The sequence below is a fragment of the Botryllus schlosseri genome, chromosome 12 (assembly GCF_051294905.1).
Source record: "Botryllus schlosseri isolate E-star chromosome 12, Bs_hap1, whole genome shotgun sequence".
NCBI lineage: Eukaryota > Metazoa > Chordata > Ascidiacea > Stolidobranchia > Styelidae > Botryllus > Botryllus schlosseri.
This window is the reverse complement of record NC_137247.1, coordinates 17,144,920-17,171,105: the sequence shown is the minus strand read 5'-3', so window position 1 is coordinate 17,171,105 and position 26,186 is coordinate 17,144,920. Positions and strand designations below refer to the sequence as shown.

The 26,186-nt window shown below is 40.2% G+C and overlaps 1 protein-coding gene across 2 annotated transcripts in view; it reads right to left on the bottom strand.

Annotated features, from left to right (window-relative positions):
* LOC145451758 (uncharacterized) overlaps positions 1-26,186 on the bottom strand; it is a 197,782-nt gene that overhangs the window by 119,415 nt on the left and 52,181 nt on the right. For both annotated transcript variants that reach the window (XM_080329994.1, XM_080329995.1), the window contains exon 6: positions 6,574-6,741. In XM_080329994.1, coding sequence (XP_080186120.1) covers positions 6,574-6,741 — 168 coding nt within the window. The remainder of the gene's footprint in view (positions 1-6,573; positions 6,742-26,186) is intronic.

The window sequence follows — 26,186 nt, the reverse complement described above, 5'->3', positions numbered from 1 at the left end:
GGTTATTGCTGACCTCCACGAAATGTGCCCCAACACCATCAAACAGTGCTTACTTGGCAAATTAAAATGATATTGGTCATCATGGTACCGCCTCCAATGATCAGCTATTAACCAGATGAGGTAATCCAGGCTTTCCAGCGTTAACCCGATAGCAACTATGAATTGACTATATAGCCTATGCTCCATAGCTGATATAGGTAAAATTCAGAGGTGGTCAGTAACGAAGTACTTCTACTTTTTCGAAGTACTCAAGTAGTTTTCCTCTACTTCTGGTACTTACTCAAGTAGATCTGATTTTCGCTACTTCTACTTCTACTTCGTAATATTTTGTGATCTACTTACTTACTTCTCGCTATTTTCAGTTTGTCAAGTAGAAGTAGTTTACTCCCCAATCGGGAAGATAGCCAGAGGAATTTCGGGGCTGTTTTCACGGAGTATCAACATTTAATTTTCATAAAAGTTGAGTAAAGCTCAGAATTTTCGTCGCGCTTCGCGCTCAGTGGATACGCAGTAACCAGTATGATTTCACGAAAGTATCGGTGAATATAATCCAGGTAGCGGGTTGGCGTGGTTCCGTTCACACCGCATTGTCGCCATTCGCCCATATGAAATATTTCATCACAGTATATATGGCTCATCATAACGTTTGAAACTGATGTTTCGCAATCTAGCATTTACTTATCATATCGTAATCTAGCAGTCCAAAGCGTGTCCTAATCTGGAAAGTGGACGCAGACTAATATGGAAACGTGGAATCTAACTTTTTTTAGTTTTAGAGCTGTTTTAGCATAACACCTTTGAAACTTTCTGGACTAAAGACATGAAATACATTTTCCGGTTTTAGAAGTAATATCTATATTTCACTTTGAAATTCCCAGTATCATATACTTTGACTTCTAATTCATATCAGTTCTTTTGTCTGGATAACATACATGTTGAAGTATAAAAGCAAGTGTAGTAATGCCTTTAATTTCCGGAAATAAAGCTACACAATATGGCATTTTTACGATCCACCATATTTTTTATTACCGTTTAATAATCGTGCAGTGTTTACACCGCATCCTCTACAACTTCTCCGTATTGCTCTTCGACTAAACTACGGGCCTTATAATATGGGGGAGTGCGTCATATCATGATATTTTCTAAAACGTGCTGTTCGAGTAAACAGAGGATTAGTATCGCATTTCCATATCAATACTATAATTTTCATCCCATGATGCGGACGAATGCTTATGCTGTCGACAATTGGATATCTCCTGGTATGCATCAATATGAATCAAGCTCGGCACCTTCCGCATAGCGCAAATTGCACGTTTTGACAATCCATGCGAACGAATTACGATCGTTTTCAGAACTACTTACTTACTTGAGTAGATTTGAAGTCAGTCAATTCTACTTCTACTTCAAGTAGTTTAGGTTGCTTATGGAAGAAGTACTTCTACTTGTACTTGAGTAGATTTTTTCGTCGCTACTTCTACTTCTACTTGAGTAGCTTTCTTGACTACTTTGACCACCTCTGGTAAAATTTCGGATCCATTGAGCCACCTCTAAACATTAATTATTATCAATAAAATTTGACACAGTCTGTTTTTTACCCAAAAGGAACATTTTGGCACGGTCAGACCTACAACTTTCCAAAATTCGTTTTTAAGGACCACCCCAGTGTACACTGTACAATGTACATTAATATATCACTAAATTGAAATGAAGGATTGAATTTAGAAATATGGCGTCACGTGACGTCATAGGTTCACGCTCTCGTTCACGCGGAACCTTCAAAAAAAGTTCGCATTCACACGAATATGAACCTTTCAGAGGTTCACCCCATCCCTACTTTTTATGATACAACAAACATATTCAATCAAGATAGATCCCGTACGCCTGATATATTTTTTGCGCATAATTCGCTGATTACCTACATGTAGTGCATTTCATTCTTGATTTTGTGTATTTGCGGGTCAATCTCCAAATATTCCGAAACGAAAAGAGGAATATGTCCAGCAAACTTTTGTAACAGAGCAAGTAACATTTTTGAAATTGCCAAGGTGCATGCCGTTTTTATGCTGACAGTCTCATGCAGATAATGCTCAGAAATGCAAAGAACTATTACCGGAAGATGTTATAATGACGTGGAAATTGTGATTTATGACAAGGTCAAAGTGCGGAACCTACCAAGGTTCGTTTGTAAACCCGAACCTCTAAAGTTTCGAGGTTCACACACACACACAGAGTACGCGAAAGTGTACCTGACGTTCACACTATCCCTATTGCCTAATCACAATGAATGCATCACGTTTTTTGCCATGTAGATCACGACTGATTGCACCTGGGCGACGTTATTTTTACTTACTGCTGGATTAGGCACACTGACAAGTTTCAACACCTTTGTCGTCAACAGCGGTGAAACTGAACTACTGTGGCTCTCACGGAGGACAACTGAATAATTCAAAATTACTGCTACAGTAACTTCAGTTTATACAAATCTCCCATAGATTGGATTCAAACTAAAATCTGTGCGTAGTAACTAGTGTTTACATTTCGTTTTGATCTACATTTTAATACAAGAATACAAATATGCAATCGTGTGTACATCTGTACTCTTTGATTTCTTCATAATTGGACCGCATTTATACGTAGGGAATATTGAAATCATTTTCAATAACAACATCAATTAATTTGACCATGTCTTCTTGTAGCAGAGAAATTGACTAGACAATGATTGTAGCAATTCAAATGAGAGGAAGAATCCTTCATCCATTCATGTTCAATTTTGTTTCAAATCAACCCCGGATACAGCACTTTACAGCAGGGGTGGGCAAACTTTTGAGCTCACGGGCCGCATTCAACATATGAATCCATTCGCGGGCCGCAGTATATAAAATTGGGATTATAAACCAAAACGCAATATTGGTTATTATTTTCTTCTATGTTGCAGACTGTCCACTGTTATGCTTATCTAAATGAATACACTTGATTACTTCACTGCCATGGAGGTGACGAGTAACAAGGCCTTTATTGGCCATATCGTCACCTCCAGATAATGTTCCCTCTAATTTTTGACGCATCTGCGCACTCTCACCAACTCATTGCGCAGACCCTTCGACAACAGTGCGTAACGACTAAAAAAAAGGTCATCACTTCGGATTTTTTGTGCGCAACTTAGATTTTCTGTGCGCAGAGACCTTGTCAGCATTGCGCATTTGCGCGCGTGCGCAGCTTAGAGGGAACATTGCTCCAGACAACTTTTTATGTTTGTCGAAGCAATAAATGTATGTCTGTCTATCTGTCTGTCTGTCTGTCTGTCCGTATTTGATTATATAGTGAGGACATGGAGATAATATATATGCATATTTAAAGCAAACCAAACTAAACATTGCTTCGATGATATCGTACACGCGTCAGAAACAGAGGCGAGATTTCATAGGCTGGTCGACCTAAATAACTAATTTGTCAAAACGATAGAGATGAAAGTCAGTTGTCCCGATTCTTAGAACAAGATTGAAATTGAAATCTGTGAACAGCTATCTGTTTTCTTCTTTATCTTTTCTAATTCCACTTTTGGATCAGTTCCAGGACACACAATGCTGACAGCATCATAAACATATTAGCTTCAAACACGCTTCTACTATGTGTAGATGAAATATATAAATACCCTAATTCTACGCAAACAGAGAACGAATCTACCTAAGACACGCCCGAATCGTGTTTTATAAGCACATCACTGAAATGATTAAAACTGGAGTGGCCAATCTGGAATCACACTAGTGATCCGAATTATGTCAATCTCGTTTACGATTTCTGTGATGTTTAGCAGTTGAAACCTTTTAAACTTCGTGGGTCATGAGATCGGGCTGTCGCGCCAGAAATTAAACATCATAAATAATATAGGAAGTATTTACCTTAGAACAGTGGTTCTCAAACTTTTAAGACACGCCCCCTTATGACGGTAAAAGAGTTCGCACCCCTCCCTATCGTCATATCACAAAACGCAACCAGGACGCTAGCAAACTTATCGGATAATTAGATGGCATGGAAGGTTACGGCTGTAGCTAACAGATTTTTAAATATGAAATTCAGACTGAATACAGAGTAATAATTTTGTATGGGATGTAGATCGCGCGAAGCGTGAAAAATTTTTCGGTTGAGCTCGGCTTTGCGCCCCCCTTCAGATGCTTTCACGCCCCCAAGGGGGTGCGTCCCCAGTTTGAGAACCACTGCCTTAGAATTATCATGGTGAAAAAGTTTAATCAAGTCCCAGCATTAATTCGATTTTTAGTTCGCATTTTATCAATATTTTAATAAGTTTCTTTAGACTCTCGCGAGCCGCACAGAACGGTGTGGAGGGCCGCATGCGGCCTGCGGGCCGTAGTTTGCCCACCTCTGCTCTCCAGCGTATTTTAATTTTATTTCTAAATTACATTGTTATTAAATGCTGCTCATTGAATGTGTTGCTGTAGATGTTAGGTGATGTGAAAGTGACGGTTGATTAAAAAATATATATTTGCCGTCATGATTCGAAACAATGTTAAAATGATACATTTTCAACTATCTTTAAACCCATATCCACGTTCTACTATTAAGACACTAAAACAGTGGTTCTCAAACTGTTTTAGGCACTCCCCACGGAGCCATGGCGCAGAGGTGGCTGGAATCGGAAAACATGGCACTCGACAATGGAGACTGATCTAGCACAATGCGGACTGTCGCTTGAAGACGCCCACGAGCGCCTACGTTGAAGACGCTTAACACGAGCCACAAACTGATTATCTCGATGTTCTTTTGTATCCTGTTTTCTTTTGCCCGTTTCATTTTATCTAATTGAAAAGTCGATATATATATAGGCACACCCCTTTTATGATAGCGGAATATTTCGCGCCCACTTATCATTATTACATAAATATTAAAAAGAGCAACCAAAATGCTAGCAATCCCAATGGATAGTTTGATGGCGTGAAAGGTAATGGCTGTTGATGAGAGAATTCTGAAATATCAAAGTCGGACAATACACGGAGAAATAACAATGAGATGTGGGGTAAATGGCGCAGAGCGCGAAAAATTTATTTATTTAACCTTGGTGTCGCGCCCCCTTCAGATGCTTTCACGCTCCCCGGTTCGAGAACCACCGCACTGAAATGTATTTGGGATAGTACAAAGGTTGTTGTCTTGATCGCTGCCTTTCGAGTAGTGTAGCTTAAATAGCCATGATGTTGAGCTAAGCATGCAGTTTTTCTGCAATTCGCCTTCCCTTGACCGAGTGTCTGTCTTCGCGATTTTGTCATAAGACCTACTTTAATTAAAATGCTAAATCTCGGTGAAATGCCCGGCACAAAGTAGAAGATTTAACTCTGGTACCAGTATACAAATATTTAGTGCTCTAAGCCAGTGTTTCTCGACCTTTTTGACTTCGCGGACTGGTAAAACTTCTAAACAAATGTTGCGGACCGGCGAACCTTCAAAAACCAAATCACCCTAAATTAAATTGCGTCAAATGCATGCAGTTTAAATGTAATATTGGAAATTTCACTTAATGATATCTTTTAAATAATATATATTGATACCTGGATGTATTGAAGTTTTTCCAAGGCCAAGCTGTTAAAGACCATTAACCTGATTGCGACTGGTCGGTATCCTTTGAAAGAAATGTGACTTTGCTCTTTGCTATTGCGTCTATTATACTTCTAACTGTCGCTTAATCGCACCGTCGTAATCATAATAAATTGGTTAAAAGTCCCCGTATCTATAACATATACCTTCTCCAAAACAAATTGTAGGCTAATTTCAAAGAGTTTCTTGAACAGTGGTTTTAGAAAAGGTCATTAAAAATGTATTTTTCTAAGTTGCATAATTATGCCATAATTGTGTAACCATACTCCAAAAAAACAAAAAAACATGTAGTATGAGCCTACGGGCAATTTGCACCCGATACGATAAAATATGATGTTCTAATATTTAAATAATGGGTAAGGGATGAATTACTTGCATTTTGGAACTGGGATATAAAATTCGAATAAATCTGAAAACGTGCCACGGACTGGCACCGGTCCGCGGACCGGCGGTTGAGTACCATTTCTCGAGACCTTCTGTGAATTTCAACTTTCGGCTTCCTTTTTTTGGCATGCCTTTGATCCTTTATGGGTGATAGATATGATGAGTCATATAGTAATCGCGAAAACTGATTGACTTGTTTTACGAATTAGGGATTTGGAAACGTATCACGTAACAATTTGAAACACAGACCGTATAATATATAATGTGATAATGGCAACAAAGAATGTTTGAACTTAACTATATGGAAAGAGTGATTTCTTGTGACTTTGCTACATTGACTTTATTTTGAATCTGGATTAGACATGCGAGGTACGTGGACAGCGTAATCGTTGCGTATTAATGAACAGGCTTCAGAGTAAACGAATTTCCTGTCCAGTTGATACGGCATATGGCGTACGGCCTACGCATCAACATTCAGAAAGCAGGTTTTATGTTTTCAATTCCAAGCATCCTCTCGATCGCCGCACAGAATAGCTCCGCGGGTCGCACTTTGTCCAGTGTCTGCTCTACAGTAAATGTACTCACAGTTCGATCATTGTCTTTACATCCAGTGTAGAGTTGACAAAGCTTCTCTTCCGTCAGATCGCAGTTCAGGAAGGATATATTTTGGCAACTGATGGACTCGAGTGTTAAGGCGATTTCGTGGAAGTCTTCGGTTGACATGTTGGGGTCTACTATGCGCAGACTCGAGAGCTATGAATAAAAATTGTGTGAACAATATTATCTAGGAATATCATAAAAGTATGTTACGCAAAATTAAATCGATTTGCAGCGTGGAATAACATCATCGCCAACAAATGGCCGCAACTGCTGCGATGGCCGAAAACTATTTGCCACGTAATAGGACCCAATGTATATAGTAGCCTGATGCAACCATGCATATCAAAAAGTATTGCTTTACAAGAAAAACTTTTTTCATGGTAAATTTCTTATTTGTTTACACCGAGATTTAGAAATATCGAGTCATAATTGCAAAGCGATAGCAATTCCTAAGCAATTCGACCAATATCAACTGGAATTCTTTGTGACGTTGACTTATTCGTACCAGGGAGCTCTAAATATCTCTAATTCATACAATGCCACTTTTCGTGTACTGATTAAGTAAGATGAAATTTCGACAACAATAATTATATTAAAAAGTCCGTGAAGATACTGTTAGCGCGTGAGTAAGGCATTGCCTTGTTTCGTGTGATTCTTGTGTATTTTAATTTAATTGTCGCGCAGTGTGATCATCATCATTATAAGTCAAGTTTTCTTTCTCGGTGTATTCAATTCAATCAGACTAGTTTTTGTTGGCTAACTTTGCTCAACAGACCGTTAGAAGACTCGTGGGGCAGTGCATCGTTGTGAATCGTACATTATACGTTTTCTCTATATTCGAAGAGCTTCTTTGAGGTACAGACTGCGATATACAATGGAGTAATATATTCATATTGAAATGACCCCGAATATTTTCGGCTGACACTCGTCAGGGGTAATCGTCAGCAACTAGTAGAGAATTGGAAAGAACATCGTTTATCAACAAACTATATTCCTGTGTAACCTATACGTACTAGGTGTGCTGTTTACGTTCTACCAAGCATCAATTGGATTAAAAGTTTTTGATATACACCGGCGTTGCATTAAACGTCAGGATTAGACAGTTTCGGCGCCTATAGTCACCACACGATCATTTCACTTGTCGCGCAGAAACAGTTACTGTTGGCGATTCTTTATAATTTATGTTTTGTCCAAACGCAGTTTCCTAATCATTCATCCTGAAGTAAAGTTTGCCTGACACCAACTAGTGGGCGTGGAATTTTTACGCATGCGGCATGAGATAGGGTTTACATATTTTGAGACCCAAGAAAGCGGATACATTTGACATATATAGCATTAGAAGACATTGAAACGGGATATTTCAGGAAAATGATAATCGCTCGTTGGTTGACTACAAGCAAAAGAAGATCAATTTTCCGTGTCGCCACCTAAGAATCGAATACCAAGTCCAGTTTAGTTTAGGTTGACTAAAAATAGTTCATTTTCCGAGTCCTCACCTACATAAACCGGATTTAGAAGTTGTCCTTTTGTAGTCAACCTTCGCATCGATTATATTACAAGGTAGCGCTATGATTCCTTTACACTCCCGCCAAGCAAAGAGGTGAACACCGCGTCATTGTTATTTCACAGCGGTAACCAGGCCTGGCGTATCGTGGCGCAATTCACTGTTTAGTGCACGTAGGATCGTTTTAGCATTAGTTTGTTTATTACAATAGGGTTAGATAGGTTTATTCATTCATTGTCTCGCTGTTTTCTTATCTGTTACTGTTTTGATGTCTGTTACAGTCAACGTAAATCTATAAATATAATAAACCAACAATGAACAATGAACAATAATTTTGTTATAACTGCATAACGTAAGGCTACATTCAATGGTCAGTATCTTTTATAGGATACTTTTTGCCCCGTGAAAATGTAAAATCAATTTGATAAGGACCCTGGTACGAAGGGCACTCATGATTTGCAGTAATGGTAAATTGGATTCTGAAATAAATACCATCAAATCCTTTTCTTCTGCCGTGGATTTGCACAGTTATAAACAGGTGTAAAAATAATTTAAGTCCTCAGTGAATCATTATTTGCCACAAGTGGAATCCCGTGTCATATTTACTATGGCACCTTTACTACCAACTACACGAAGGGATGTGCTACCTGCGATTAATCAGAGTAACATAATTCACCAATATACGTGTCAATGCGACAGTCGGTATGTGGGTCGCGCGTCTCAGCGTTTGCAACAAAGAATTCGTGTATATGGTACACGTCGAATCAGAAAATTGCAGGATGATGACATATCTTCTTCATCATCATCACAGTGTCAAGTTACCATGCGTGATTACTTGATTATGATCAATTAACAGCATTTAATTCTGCCATAGGACTGCACCTTTTGAAACACCCCGAGAGCGCAAAACAATAAAAATAGTAATCAGTTTTCCACATGGTTGTTCGTGGTCGTTCTCTTTTTCATTTAAAGTTCATCCAATCAACAATTATAAAGCTGCAAAAGCCGATCCTCGGCCGTCAGAAAGAGCATCTGTATACCCTGGGAATATTTCATTAGTGTTGTGTTGTCATTCGGTTATTTTACATCCGATAATATGTCTGTTATGCGGTACCCTCGTTGCTATGCAACTACTTGTCATTATTACGTCACAATCACCAAATTCCATATATATTTCGAATTCGATTAACCGCATTTACTGACGTTCGCTCCTGATGAGAGTTAGTCAAAAAGCTTCGAGTGGAATAAACTTCGCAACATGAAAGTATTGCTTCCTGCAATATTGAAGTTGTGTACTTCCAAAAGCTAAATGATAGTTCCGCTACTATTTTTCAGTGTGAAAGCCTAGATACCTTGGTTGGTCAAATCACAGCACGCGAAACACATAGTACAAAGCAACGAACGTTACTGGAAATAACACATTTCCAAAGTCCTGAGCATCCCACCACAACAATGCCACAAAGTGGAACGAAATTGGTATAGACGAAAAATATCAAAGTACCTTTAATGTGATGGATAACATGCATTATATTATTTGTGGTGGCAAAAAAGTACTTATTTGAACGTTGACATATTACATTCTGTTATAATAATAATAATAACAATAATATAATAATTTATAGAGCGCCGAATATAACAATATATTATTACTACACTAGGGCGCTGTACATAAAAGGCAATAAAATATAAAAGTAAACGATATGTATAAAAGACGAAGTGCATAGTTGTAGGGCGGAATGAACACTACTTTAGTTCGAACGCTCGAGTGAATAAAACGGTCTTGATTTTGTGTTTGAAAACACATAGCGAGTCACGTAGTCTGATAGAAAATAGAAGATTGTTCCACAAAATGGCGGCCGAGGAAGAAAAGGTTCTCTCGCCGTAGGTCGATTTTCTGACTCTTGGAACAGTCAGGAGCTTTTGCGACTGAGAACGTAGCGCTCTTCCGGGATCATACATTGTCACTAGCTCACGAAGATACGCTGGTGCACATCCCTCCAAGCATTTGAAGACGTACAGAAGAAGCTTGTATTCAGACCTAAGTTTCACGGGTAACCAATGAAGGGATCTAAGAATCGGCGTTACGTGATCACGCTTCCTTGACCGAGTTACGAAACGAGCAGCGATGTTTTGGATCTTTTGTAGCTTGTCGATGCAATTTTGGTTTACCACGTAAAGCAGAGCATTTCCATAGTCAAGCCGTGATATCACCAGCGACAGTATTATGGCTTTGCATGCATACTCAGATAGGTAGTTCCGGATTCGACTGATCTTGTGGATATACATGAAACAGATCTTTGATGTATAGTCGATATGTTTTTCCATTGAGAGCATGCCGTCAAAGTGAATACCAAGGTTACGTACACAGGTCTTGGCTTGGATGGTGTCTGGTCCGAATCTGATGGTGAATTGCTTGTGGTCGATGGGGCGTCTGGTTGGCGTAAAAATGATGAGTTCAGTTTTCTCTTTGTTTAACTTGAGACGATTTTGTGTCATCCAAGAGCTCAATATCGATAAGACATCGCTGTAACTTGGATGACACGCTCTCCCAATCATTGCTATTTCTCATAAGACCGTATGCCTGTGTATATCATTCGCGTAGCAATGGTGGAAGAAACCATGGCGACGGCAAATATCTCCGACTGGCTTCGTGTACATGAGGTAGAGCATTGGGCCGAGAACAGAACCATGTGGTACTCCTGATTCGATTTGAATCTCTGACGAACGGACACCATCCACAGATACGCACTGCATTCTATCTTTCAAATAAGATTTTACCCATTCTAATGCCACGCCGGAGATTCCGAATACATGATGGAGCCGGTCCACCAATAGAACGTGGTCGATTACATCGAAGGCAGCGGAGAGATCCAGCATGATCAGAGCGACCATGTTTCCGTTGTCGAGGGTAGAATCATTGTCATTGTGGACACGTAACGTTGCTGTTTCAGTCGAATGTCCGCCACGATAGGCAAACTGATTCATGTCGTGAAGATCGCACTCGGTCACATGGTCCACAATGCGTTTGTTTGTTTTGGGGTATTCATGGTGTTTTTCGACTACTATGGTCATTTACACCAGGCCGATATTCTTGTTATTTTCCGTAACTGCTGACTTATAGCACGGTCCACCTCTAGGCTTTTGTAAGACACCGCTTACGCGGATGGGGTGGTGAGGAGGAGCCTAGGTAAACCTCAAACACTTAGGTGCAATGCGTTTGGCGACAACCTTTTCCAGAAGTTTTGAGAGATGCGGAAGCTGCGATATCGGTCGATAGTTTTGCATCAGGTCGGGGTCAAGAGTGTTCTTCTTCAGGAGTTGGGTCACCACAGCTCGCTTGAAGCATTGCGGTACCACGCCGTCGAACAGCGACCGATTTATGATTTCGACGACCAGAATTGCCAAGTCCGAGAAACATTCCATGAGAATCCAAGTTGGTATAGGATCAAGATCGCATGTCTTTGGTCGTGTACCAGAAATGAGCTCTTTAATCTCATCAACGTTAGTAGGCGATGGATTATCCAGAGCGGCACCGTTGAAATTTTCCTCGTTTGTTTGTCCTTCTGATCGGTGTCGGTTGCCTTGCTGAGCAAGCAGAAGAGTTTCTTCTTGTTATCCTTGCATTCCATTATCAAGTTGTTGTAGTAGCTAGATTTTGCTTTGACTATCATTCTGATCACTCGAGTGCATTGTTCTTGGTACATCTGTCTATGGACGACTAGTTTAGAAGCTCTCCGCTGACGTTCAAGTTTTCTCCGCAGTCTTTTCGCGGTCCTGGTGTCATTGCTATACCAGGGTGAGCAGCGCAAGACAATTGATTTCGTGATTGGTGGAGAGTGCTTATCAATTATTAGGCGAAGCTTCTGATTGTAGTTTCGAACCAGGACTTCGCTCGAGTCGTCGGAAGATTGGAGTCTGACGTTATCTCTGATGTCGTTTGAGATATTCGCAATCGATGCTGTCGAAAACTTACGAAACGTTATGGCGTCAGAATGAATGATATTCGAATACTCGAGTGGACTCGAAGCATAATGCGTGATTCAGAATCGAATCCATCAGGTACTCGATTTCGCCCAGCCCGAGATATATCTCAATCAAGTATATTGAGTGTCCCTGCTGCCACTGTCTTGGCTGGTAAAGGTGGACCTGAAGCCGAATATGACGAATGTATATAAGCCATGGTCAAGAAGAAAGTGGACGGCAGATAGTGCAATCCATCGTTACCGCGTCAACACCAGCGAATCAGACGACACAGTTTGGCAATATTATTGCAGCGATGTATAATCGAGTATCTGCCCTGCAAATACACGAATCCAGGAGAGATATGCTTGTGGTCCACATTAGGGATGGTGTGAACGTGAGGTTCACTTTCGCGTTCTGTGTGTGAACCTCGGAAATGTAGAAGTTCGCGTTCACAAACGAACCTTGGTAGGTTCTGCACTGTGAACCTTGTTCATATATTACAATTTTCACTTCATTATATAACATCTTGGGTTGAAATATATTGCATTTCAACTGCGGGCCACTCTATGCATGGCGCTGGAAGCATAAAAAAAACACTAAACGACCATGCACCTTGAAAATTTCAACAATTTTACTTGCTTTGTTACAAAAGTTTGCTCGAAACATCCAGATTACCGTTTGTGAATATTTAGTGACTCTCTGCTGTGAGCTTGACCCGCAATCACACAACATCAGGACCGAAATACACTACATGTAGGTAGTCAACGAATGATGCTTATTCAACCAATCAATGAAATTTATATCGTAGTCTGATGTAAAAAATCTAGCAGGCGTAACTTGTTAATATGGTAATATCGGTATAGCAAGTATAGAAAGTAAAAACCCGTTTTACATTTTGCTCAATATCAACGTAGCAATACTCAGACGCCGACAGACATTTTTCAGTCTGGCCGTAAGCGTATATTCCCTTGCGACTCCTCGTCGAAATTGTTGGCAGAGCGACGCAAGATATTGATTTCATACGAATATTATATCATTTGATTGCTCCAGTTGATACAATTGGCGACATTTAAAACGTCAATATGTACTTCAGCTTTGTGACATTATGTGGCCCAAGTCGTCGCTAGATCGTGTACGTACAAGTACATGAATATAGGCTATATCACTGCACTGGAATTGAGGGTTGGAATTATCAATATGACGGTACGTGACGTCATGAGGTTAACGTTCGCGTTCACACAGAACCTTTAAAAAAGGTTCGCGTTCACACGAACCTGAACCTTTCAGAGATTCACACCATCCCTAGTCCACATGATCAAAAGTCATTCGCATAATGGTTTCAGAATGAATTGGGAACGTCACGTACATGGGATAACGGAGGAAGAGAGAGCTTACAACTACCGATGACTTCATCAAGTTTTGTCTCTGGTCAACTTTTTCGTATGACTTGACTTGACTGGAGTCACTTCGGAAAAATGACTTGACTTGACTTGACTCGGAGCTTCAAAAATGTGCATTGACTCGTGACTCGGAGCAAAATTCACAAGTCAATTTCAAGTCATCAAGTAAACGAGTTCGAATAAACCACTGTATATTGTGCATGTTCGGATTGTTCGAGATACGCCGGTGTCACTTGTGAGAACAACCGCTCATTCACTGATTCGACGTTACACTATCCTCCATTGTTAGATCACAAATCAATTTACCGCAAACTAAACGATCACAGCTTACGTTGTCGAAGTTGTAGTAGAAGATTAATCTAAATAGCAATGTGTCTCTGTTTCTTAAACGGTTCAATGCTGACGTTGCGCAGTTTTCACATTTACCAACCCTCTTGTATGATTTAAATCGAACAAATATAGTTTGTTAGTTTATATTCTCACGTATGTGTAGATGGGTAGGGTATTAGGATATTGTACTATATCAATTTTTTTCAACTTCTCGAAGCTTCGTATTAGGTCCTATATTTTGGCTGATAATAACTGACTGTAGCATGTAGTTGTTGGTAGGTGCACAGTTAGGCCTACTCACGTATTTTATTAGCAGTTCTACGTGTGCGTGAGGGATACAACGTCTTTTTGCATGCATATTAACTAGATATTCGTTATTTGATACAAGATAAATGATCACATAATCTGTCTTTCACACAGCTAGCAAAATGTAATGACTTTGAATCATCACTCATACTTCGAAAATTCAATTTAACTTGAATTGTGACTTGACTCGTGACTTGACTTGACTTGACTCGACACTTGACTCGAGTCACCTCCAAAAAAACAGTGACTTGACTTGACTCGAGTCAACTTTGAAAATCGATTGACTTGACTTGACTCGAGTCAAAATCTGCAATGACTCGAGATGACTCGTGACTCGAAGGTAGTGACTTGATCCCAACACTGCAGTGAGATGCAGCTAACCCATCGGCACTTTGTTATGCGTATCAAAGATAATCGAACCATACTAAAGAGTTTATAGCAGTCGTTCTCAACCTTTTTTTTACAAGCACCCCCTTTCAAAAATTGCCTGGGTCTGGCGTCCCCCTATTTCAAGAACTGTAGTAAAAAATAATGCGTAAGTGGTTGCAGTCTGGTTTCGCGTTGGGTCGTCACTATTAGACCACTCGACTGGTTAACGGTAGATCTATAATTATATGTGCTATTTTCGGGATCAAATCCGGGTTGTTATAACAATCATCTGGTAAGACCCACCGGCTCATAGCATTTGGTTCGAGAACGATGTACACATCCTGAATTCTCCTTTGCGATTGGCAATACGAGGAAGTTAATTTATTGGGTTTTGTTTTATTGCTTTGTTTGACTACTAAATCAACTGAAAATGTGGCAGAGATTTGCTCACATTAAACTGCACCAATCTCTTGACTTTAACATGAATGGGGGTAACAAGACTAAGCAGTATCATCTTTTATGGTACGATAAAGAAATATTCTGACGATTTAGTTTTGTAGTTCTCAAATATAGTATTAAACAAGTAAATTAAAGTAATCATTCTGGCCAAAAAGCTTTAAAACATCCTCAATGTACAAAGGGCATCACTCTCAAAAGTTGTACATAGACACTCTAGCCTACATTGCCTTTTCGATTTCGACACGCAGTGCACTGCAGGATACAATGCCTAGTTCAAAACATTTTGTGGAAAACAACCCGAGCTATCAGAATATGAATCAGTTTACTAATATTTTCATCATTTCAAAATACCACAAAACTGCGATACAATGAAATGATAGGAAGGTATCGAGACCAATTGGAGTAGCTAGCGTGACGGGAGTGTTATAACGGGGAATTGGCAATACAAAAGTGCGCCAAATTCATTTCACACGAATTAAAATACACCACTGCATTCATGGAAATATTTTCGGAAGATATTTCGCGATGACAACAACGGCAAACGTTGTGATTAGCCAGATTTTGTCGAATGTTAGTTTGCAATGAGAATTCAGGGATATATAAAACTATATTGTTCTACTATATAATCATATGTGGCTACTACACCATCTACTGTGAGGCCACCTTTCTTAAACGTCCCCCATACCGCGCTCCTGAGCCCAGCCCCCCAATTTCTCCCCTGAGCGTTTCCGCCTCCTTCAAATTTCAAATCTCCTCTGGGGAGCGTTGGAGACAAGTTCAAGAACTAGTGGTTTGTAGCATGTTTTTAAATTACTCCTTTACATTTTTACGCAATAGTGGATAAAAGTTGCAGTAAAACTTGAAAAATGAAAATGAAATGAAAAAATGAAAATAGAGAAAAGTTGCAAAATGTTGCACCATAAAATCCCTTTAAACCGCTTAAAACGGGGTGTGTGTCAAACATACGGCCCGCGGATGCATCCGGCAGGCCAGGTGATATCATTCGGCCCGCAAAGCAATTCTGAGTAGATTGAAAAATCGGTGTATTATCCAGCACATTTCTAACAAGTGTTAAGATTTTTAGTAAGAAATGCTTCCATTAAATAGTCCTTCGAGATAGCACATGACGAGTGTGTTTTTAGACCACATTATAACCAGTAACCACCCGACTGCGGTGCTGTGGTTTCTAGTCACCATTAAGAGCAGATCACTGATATTGACACCCAAATACGAGAAGTAAAGTGCGATTTCATTTCAATGACTAAAACTAGTTATTCATAGAAGAGACAACACCAGGAATCTTGATATGCAGTTAACATTAGGCTTACCATACGTCCTCTTTTAAGAGGATTTGTCCTCTTTTTTGACTTTTTTGAAAGTGTCCTCGGAGGACGCCCTTTTGTCCTCTTTTTTGAGATTTTGTCCTCTTTTTTAGGATTTAGAGCAGATCTAGAGCAAATTGCGAGTGAAATGCCACATATTAGCGCAGAAGTGAAGCTCCGACGGCTGAAAAACGCTGACTTTAGCGCCGAGCGTATAGAAGACCTTTTTTTTTTTTTTTTTTTTTTTTTTTTAGTCAACCGATCACAAAGTGGGTAAAAATTAACCTATTTTTGGGAATTTCACTCCGGTTCTGTAACTTGCAAATTTCTGAAAAAGTGTCCTCTTTTTTGATTTCCAAAATATGGTAAGCCTAGTTAACATGGAAAATATAATAGAGGTCTGCAGCCTCGAGAGAAACCCGAATCGCTGTATAATAATATTCCAACGTCCACATTCACAGTTAAATCTTTTGCATTCCTCACAATGCATACGCAGGGTTGATGCCAATATATCAATGAAACGAAGGGAGCATAGATTTATGCCAACTTATATCATCGTTAGATCCACTGTTTTATCGGCTTATAACTTTATGCAGCCACCCAGTCATCGTATTATTGCCAATTCCACTGTTTGCGAATAAAAGATGCAGCTAGAATAGATCTATGATCCGTAATATATTGTAATATACTATTTAACTATTGTAAATGCACGCAGGATTAAACTATTGTAAATGTACGCTGGTTAATGAAGTATTCAAATGAAAAATAAGAGCATAGATTTTGAGGTATTTGGGTATGGGGGAATTTTGGTACGGCCTGCGAGCGATCCGAAGTGTTGAATCCGGCCCGCGGCTGTAGGTGAGTTTGACACTCCTGGCTTAACACATCATAGTACGTAGATTCTGAGTATCTAGGAAGCTGACGGAAGCTGCAAAAAAAGTTGCAAAACTTGCCCTATTAATCACTAATCAATTTATATCAACGAAATTGATATCAAGAATGCAACGTTGTCTAATGTAAAAATCCATCAAGCGTACGGAATCTATCTTGATTTTACATGCTCTTATTGTATCATAAAAACCAAATCCGTTAGATTGGGCGTTAGCAACTGTATTTCACATAATTTATGGGGAAAGTGGAGAAATCGCTGTTACACTCTTGTCAATATAAATGCAGCAATAGTCTGAATACATCCGTCCCGTTTGGAGCCTAGTCCTATACGAGATTGATGGCAAAGCGACGAAGATATTGATTTTATGGAATTAATATTGCATTTGATTGTTCCAGTTGATACCAGAGGTGGTCAAAGTGGTCGCTACACAAGAAGAAGTACAGGTAACGTCGGAATTTCTACTCGAGTAAAAGTAGAAGCGAGGTTTAAAAGTAAGTAAACTACTGAAAACTGTCAAGTCTAGAAGTAGTGCAAAATCATAACTACTTAACAAGTAGTGCGAGTGGGTAAAATCTACTTCAAGTACTTCAAATAGTAGAAGTACTTCAGTACTGAGCTGACCATTACTGGTTCATACATTTAGTGACGTTCAATAAGTCAGCATGTAGCCTACTTCAGCATTGTGGCATAATGTGGCTTGAGTATAGGTAGGAATGGTGTACTTGTACATTAATATATTACTTTGCGGAAATGTAGTGAACAGACGCAAAACTATCGTATCAGACATACAGCTAACGGTAAAAAGGTCATGAAATTGCTTGAAATGATATTCGCCGGCAAGTCATTTGAGAAGATGCACTTCATCAAGACCGAGCGGTTTGTGACGGAAAATGGAATCGTTTGGAGATTTATCACCGCAAGAAGTCTGTTTAGACCAGTGGTGCGCCTTCCTTGGGGGGCGTGAAAGCATCTGGAGGGGTGCGCGAAGCTGCGGTCAAATGAATTCGAAAGGAAGGCACCAAGCGTCACAGGAAGGTCTTGCGCGATAACCTCCAGGAAATCACTAAGCCCGCTATCCGTCGTTTGGCACGTCGTGGCGGACTGAAGCGTATCTCCGGACTCATCTACGAAGAGACCATAGAGGTGTGCTTAAGGTCTTCCTGGAGAACGTCATCAGAGACGCGGTCATATACACCGAACACGAAAAGAGAAAGACCGTCACCGCTCTGGACGTAGTCTACGCCTTGAAACGTCAAGGACGAACTCTGTACGGGTTCGGTGGTTAAGCGACTCGCTGCTGCGATCACAAGAGCAGGTCACTGATATTGACACCCAAATACGAGAAGTAAAGTGCGAGTTCATTTCAATGATTAAAACTAGTTATTCATAGAAGAGAAAACACCAAGAACTCTGATATACAGGGTACATATCCGGTTACATTCATAGTTATTGCTCTGTATATACTCCAAATTTTATATTTGCGCATTCTCTCATCAACAGTCATAACTAGGGCAAGTTTCTGCAACTTTTGTAACTTTTTTTCGCAGCTTCCGGCAGCTTCCTAAATACTCGTAAGATATGTAGAATGCTGTTTTAAGCTGTTTGAAGGAATCTTATTGTGCAACTTTTTGCAACTTTTGTCCATTTTTTTCATGCAACTTTCTGCAATATTTTGCAACTTTTTCGATTTTTCATGAAAGTATTTTTGATTTTGGTGAAATACACGGCCAAATTCGACTTAAATACCGTAAATCGGCACTGAATTAACGGTCTTACGGGTATCTCGGGAGCTGAGCTGGAAACTTGGCTTTTTTTTTAGTCAATCAATAGAGAATGCTGGTGGAAAACTGCATTTCGGGAGTGGAACTGGGAGGTTGACTTTTTTTTTAGTCAACTGAGCAAAATGTGGTCTATTAGTGCAACTTTTGTGAAAATATAAATGCAACTTTTCACTCCACGTTTTGTTATAAATAAATGCTACTTTTCACGGATTTAACTGCAACAAAAACTTTCCCTAATCATAACCTTTAATGCCATCTAACTATCCGTTTGGACTGCTAGCATTATGTTGCATTTTATGATATAACGACACGGGAGGGGGCGGGCGCGAAATTTTTCACTATTTGAAAGGGGGACGTGGCTAAAAAAAAGTTGGTTTAGAGCAGGGGTGGGCAAACTTTTGAGCTCGCGGGCCGCATTCAACATCTGAATCCATTCGCGGGCCGCACTATATAAAATTGGGATTATAAACCAAAACTCAATATTGGTATTTGATTATATAGTGATGACATGGAGATAATATATATGCATATTTAAAACAAACCAACGATTGCTTGGATGATATCGGACACGCGTCAGAAACAGTGGCGAGATTTCATAGGCTGGTCGAGCTCAATAACCAATTTGTCAAAACTATAGAGATGAAAGTCGGTTGTCCCGATTCTTGGAACAGGATTGAAATTTAAATCTGAGAAAAGCGGTCTGTACATAGATTTACTAATTCCGCTTTTGGGTCAGTTCCAGCAGGACACACAATGCTGACAGCATCATAACCATACTAGCTTCAAACACGTTTCTACTATGTGTACATAAAATATAAATACCCTAATTCTACGCATACAGAGAACGAATATACCCAAGACAGGCGCGAATTGTTTTTATAAGTCCATCACTGAAATAATTGAAACTGGAGTGGCCAATCTGAAATCACACTCGTGATCCGAATTGTGTCAATCTCGTTTAGGATTTCTATGATGTTTAGCAGTTGATACCTTTCAAACTGCGTGGGCCTTGGAGATCGGGCTGTCACGCCAGAAATTAAACATAAAAAAAATACTATGGGAAATATTTACCTTAGAACAGTGGTACTCAAACTTTTTAAGACACGCCCCTTATGATGGTGAAAGATTGTGTGCCCCCTTAGCGTCCAGGATGCTAGCAAACCCAACGGATAGTGTAGCGGTCACTGCAACGACTTGTTGCAAGACACGCTGCTGGTATAGTGCTTGATTGGAGTCGACGCTACAGCTACAGTTCCCGTTGTACGCACTAGTCAACTGACTAATGACCGCTCTGAGTACTGATGAGTACTGAGTACTGAATCCTGATCACACACGCAGATCCAAGAAGCTTTCTTTAATAGCACAGAACAGTCAAATAGTAGTAATTAGTGGTCATAAACTTGTAGATTTACCAGGATCAAATCATACTGCAATATATTAACAAATATAGAAAGAACAGAGTTAGATGAATCTATTTGTCTGTGTACGACTCTGCGAATGAGTCGCGAACACGTTCGCTTCGGCGCTACACTGGCGATATCTCAAAGCATGTGGCATGTGCTTCGCAGATTACTTTATCAATAAGATTAAGGACGCGGGAAATGAGGTTAGGTGAAGGGGTGCGTGAGAAGATTACTGGCACCCTGCTGGGACCGATGTTACAGATAGTTTGATGACATGGAAGGTTACGACTGTGGATAAGAGATTTTTAAATATGAAATTCAGACTGAATACGGAGCAATAAACATTAACTGGATGCAAATCGCGCGAAGCGCTAAAAAAAATTTCAGTCGAGCTCAGCTTCGGGCCCCGCTTCAGATGGAGGCGTGCCCCCCAGTTTTAGAACCACTGCCTTAGAATTATCATGTTGAAGTATACTAAGAAAACGATTAATCACATCCCTGCAGCAATTCCATTTTTAGTCCGCATTTTTTCAATATTTTAAATAAGTTTCTTTAGACTCTCGCGGGCCGCACAGAACGGTGTCGCGGGCCGCATGCGTCCCGCGGGCCGTAGTTTGCCCACCCCTGGTTTAGAGGATCATATCGGAAAAAGAGGAACAGAAGTTTGAAGAGCCTCTAGGAAAGATATTTAGGAATGCCTTTTTTCGGCATACCGGCTATACACCAGTGGCGGCTCGTCATATAGGGCAACTGGGGCATTGTCCCACTTAAAATCCGGTACAATAACAATTGTTTACCATTAATAGACGCACAGCAATCTATATATACCAAAATCACAGTGAAAATCGTATTCTTCTTGTCCTTTGGCTTGTAAATGCCGTTATATAGCGAAGTCTCTGCGAAAATCGAATTCTCTTCTGTGTTTTGGCTTTGCGAATGCCTATGCAGAGGCATGCCCCGGTAGCACTTATAACAAGCTTTCGCTGTCTATTCTCTCAAAGCCGCGCACAATAAACAAACGGTGATTTACTCTCTCCTATTCATAAAATTACCGAGCAAGTGGGGCAAAATAGGTCTGTGCCCCTAAGGTGTGATGTAACAATCGTATCTATATCTGAACTCGGTTACCGTCATATGCAGGGGCGGGCAATTATTTTCCTCCGCGGACCAAATGAGAAATAGAAAATACGTTGGCGGGTCAAGTGAAAAATCTTAGGTATATTATCCAGTGTATCTTATTATTTCGTAATTACATTGTTAATAAATCCTGCTCAGTAAATTTGTTGATGTTACGTAATGAGAAAGTGGCGATTAATCAAAAAAATATATTTGCCGTCGTGATTTGAAACAAAGTTGAACATGATACATTTTTAACTTTCTTTAAACCCCTATCCACGTTATTCTATTAGGACACTAAAACGGTGGTTCTCAAAACTTTTTTGGTCACGCCCCACTTTATGATAGTGAAAAATTTAGCGCACAACCCCCACGCTATAACGATATCACAACACATTCAAAATAGCTACCAGAATGCCAGCAATCCCAACGGGTGGTCTGATGGCATAGAAGGTTATGGTTGTTGATGAGAGAATTCTGTAATATCAAAGTAGGACAATACACAGATCAATAAATATACCATGAGCTGGAGGTAAAGCGCGCTGAGCGCGGAAAAATGTTCATTTAACTTCGACTTCGCCCTCCATTCAGATGCTATCACGCCCCCCAATTCGAAAACCACTGCACTGAAATGTATATGGGATAGTACAAAACATGTATTGCTCGCTGCATTCCGAGCAGTGTGCAGTTCAAATAGCCATAATGTTGAGCGAAGTTTGCAGTTTTTCTGAAATTTGCTCCATTGACCCAGTGGTGAGAAGGTGTGACCTAACCTATATGGAAAGAGTGATTTCTTGTGAATTTAATTGTTTTTCATACTTTGCCACATTGCCTTTATTTTGAATCTGGATTACCCATACGAGGTACGTAGGCAGCGAAATCGGGACATATTAATGAATAGGCTTCAAAGTAAGCGAAGTTTCTGTTTAGTTGATACCGCCTATGATTTTAGTCCACGCATCAACATTCAAAAATCAGGTTTAATGTTATGAATTCCAAGCAGCCTTTCGCGGGCCGCACACAATGGCTTCGTGGGCCGCATTTGGCCCGCGGGCCGCACTTTGCCCAGGTCTGGTCATATGCGTTTAGTCGACCTTTGCTGGTATTGGTCGATTTTGATGGTGTTGCACACCATGATAATTCTTGAAACTTGGTATGTCATGTCGTGATGGTGGTATTTAACGCTGTCCCAAGTTACAGGGTTTATACTTAAAGTTTAGGGTAGTAATTCCGTTTCCGAAAATGAGTGTATGCTCATCCGTCATGTATCGCAAACATATTTTACTCAAAAGCCGGTATTGGTATCCATTGATTTTGACGATGTTCCATACCGAGATCGATCATGACATTTGGCACGGTAAGTCCTAATGTTAGTATCGAACGCTGTAGCAAGTTTTGAGTTTGTCCCTGAACTATATTAGTGGTAAATTCGTTTCCTAAGTCGAGTGAGAGCAGACTCGTCATTTATCGCTAACAGATTTTACACAAAGCCGGTATTGGTCTCTATTGATTTTAACGATGCTCCTTGCCAAGATTCGTCATAAGCTTTTGCACGGTATGTCTTGATTTTAGTATCGCACGCTGTGCCAAGTCTCAAGGTTGACACTCAATGATTAGGGCAGTAATTTCGTTATCAAGGTCGAGTATGGTAGAGATGTGCGCTGAACTGACACTTTAGCCTACAACGCATTACGGATTTCACGCAAAAGCTAGTGTATCGTATCTGTACTAACGTTAACTGTGTTCCATACTGAGATAGGTGATGAGATGATGATATCATGGATATCATGAAACAGTTTACCAACATTACGGCTTTCATCCACGTATTTATTCGGTAATATATTTTCCAAAGGCGATTTCGCAGAAGACCTATAGACAGTAATAAAGCCGTATGTGTCGTGTTACAGTCTCCAGTTTCAAGGCCAAAATCTCCTATGCTGTACCGAAACCGAATTTCCGAGGCTGCTAATCTTAGTTCTTCGGACTGATGTTTTGGATTCAATATGACTGGCCCAATCTATGAGATAACAATTGCGTATGTGTCCGAACTCGTTGACCTTTCCAGTTAGGCTTACGCAATGTCTCGAGTTATCGTTATAGTAGGATTACCATACGTCCTCTTTTAAGAGGATTTGTCCTATTTTTTGACTTTTTTAAAAGTGTCCTCGGAGGACGCCCTTTTGTCCTCTTTTTTGAGATTTTTTCCTCTTTTTTGAAAATTTAGGCAGATTTAGAGCAAATTGCGGGTGATATGCCGCATATTAGCACAGAAGTGAAGCTCCGGCGGGTATTTCGGAGTGAAAAACGGTGATTTTAGATCTGACCGAAAAAATGCCCCCCCTTTTTTTTTTTTTTTTTTAGTCATCCACCTGGCAATGTGGAGTAAAAAACGTTATTTTGGGCTTTGAGCAGAAGTGATGACCTTTTTTTTTAGTCAACCGAACACAAAGTGGGAAAAATGAACCGGTTTTTGAGAATTTCACTCCGGTTTTGCAAGTTGCAAATTTCTGAAGAAGTGTCCTCTTTCTTGATTTCCAAAATATGGTAAGCCTACGTTATAGTCATTTCCATTTCTGCAGATAATTAGTCAGGTCAAGTGCGAACATGAACCGTGTTGAATCTTTGTTCCGTACGCCGTTCACGCAGTTACCACACTTCAAGTCACAGCTCACCGGCAGACCTCTCGTGGCGCATACGTCAAAATCACTGTTGTCAGAAATTCATGTTACCGTACCATAATTAAGTTATTTGTTTACGTTGGAAAACGCCATTGTGACGTCATGTTGATAAAAAGTCGCTTGCAGCTAGCATTTGGGACCCCGGGAAATCCCGATCCCGGGATCCCGGGCTTTGAATCAATCCCGATCCCGGGATTAATCCGAATGGAATCCCGGGATTTGTAAACAGCATCTAGCAAGGCTTACGCAGGGCCATCTCTCTTATTTTTGTAATAACGCAGTGTCACAAACTCGGCTGATTGTCTGAAACAGTGGTATCAAACACGCGACCCGCGTTGGCCTTTTTCATTTTCAAGTATTCGACAATATTTAACTGGACAATATCTTATTTCGGATTTGAGAACTTGAAATTCTCTCTAAAACCACTCCATAAACCTGAATCGCTATCACATGTCAAATGCCCACTAGCTGCGAAATTATAACGCGGCAGCTTTCACGATTACATGATGCATCTGTCGTCTCGCATGGTGTCTAACTGTGTATATAACTCATTATATCGCCAAATTATGCAAAGTACATCAAAATTTTTATTGATACATTTAAAAATATGACATTTTCATGAATATTACAATAGTTAATCACATTTGCAAAATGTGTATGGAATGCCAGTCTGCAAGGTCCGTCATATAAGGCATACTTGGAAATACATATTATTCCCCTACTTGAGGGGTAGCCAACCTGCGGCCGTAGAAGGAAATTTGTGCGACCGTGGACACGTAATTCAATTAGTAACTGTTGGCGGCCGCCAACAACATGCAATTTGAATTTACGAATGGACTCCCGATTTATTGATAGCTTTTAAGAAATCTTGACATTTTCTTCGCGTCACCCGCGATTCAATGTGACTGCATTCTTCGATTTTAATATAGTAGGGCCCTTTGCAATTAGAGCCCCACATTACAGATTCGAACAACAGAGGAAAATGATACGCTCCATATAGAAATACAAACTCGGAATCCTCTCTATACTGAAAATCCTGATGGGAGGTCAAGAAATAACAGCATGCAAAAAAGTAACTAATAACAATTGGCCCATCCGAAGATGCATCATCATATATATCGTGCCCTAAATTTTCGAAAACATCCCATCCATCAACTCTACCGGTGAATCTGATCACATCCATATGGGCTGAGAAAGGATAAACGTTTGATAGTAATATGTAAAACTACTCATATTAATCACGAAATTCATTAGTAAATGAGAACAACTTTTCTTGCGACAATGTACAGACCCGCGATTTTGATGAATATAGCAAGACTTAATAGAGACTTAGTAGAGACTTAATAGAGAAGTCGGAGCTCACCAGAAATGAACATAGACATCCTAACAAGGGCATTTGCGGTATAGCTAGTTCATTGCGACTATGCTCTGAAATGCGGCCGTAGGCTTCATGAGTACTCCAAATGCGACCGTAAATGGTCAAAAGGTAGGCCACCCCTGCCCTATTTGATGCTGCGGCCCGCCGCGTCATCGGAAACTACGAAAATCGCCCGCGAGCTAATTTGAGCTCGAGACCCCTGGTCTTAACGAGGATACTCTTAAAGCTCTCATGTTTTGCATCAATAATAAATTGAATAAATGTTGTTTCTATAGCTTGTATGTGTAATTTACTAGTTTTCTTCTAATCCCGGGAAATCCCGATCCCGGGATTTCAAATTTGATCCCGAAGTCCAAACCCTACTTGCAGTCCTTGCCCCACCACCCGATATGGTCACGAGCCGTCATTGCTATACACAATACTGACGGACATTGAAGCGACTCTTAATCGGTATCCCCTCGCTTGCCACGGCTCTAGTCCTTTGGATCCGACACCAATCACGTCAAAAAGTCCTAACTATCGGACGAAATCTACGAGAATGACCGGAGATTCGTGGAAGAGGTAATGTGTCAGTTGCAACTTGGAAGAGGTAATGTGTCGGTAACCGTTTCCGATATCTATTAAGCTTACTTCAATCATTTTGGAAGCGATGGATATTGCCGAAATTGCAGTAAAGGGGCAAGTGGAAACAAGAAGA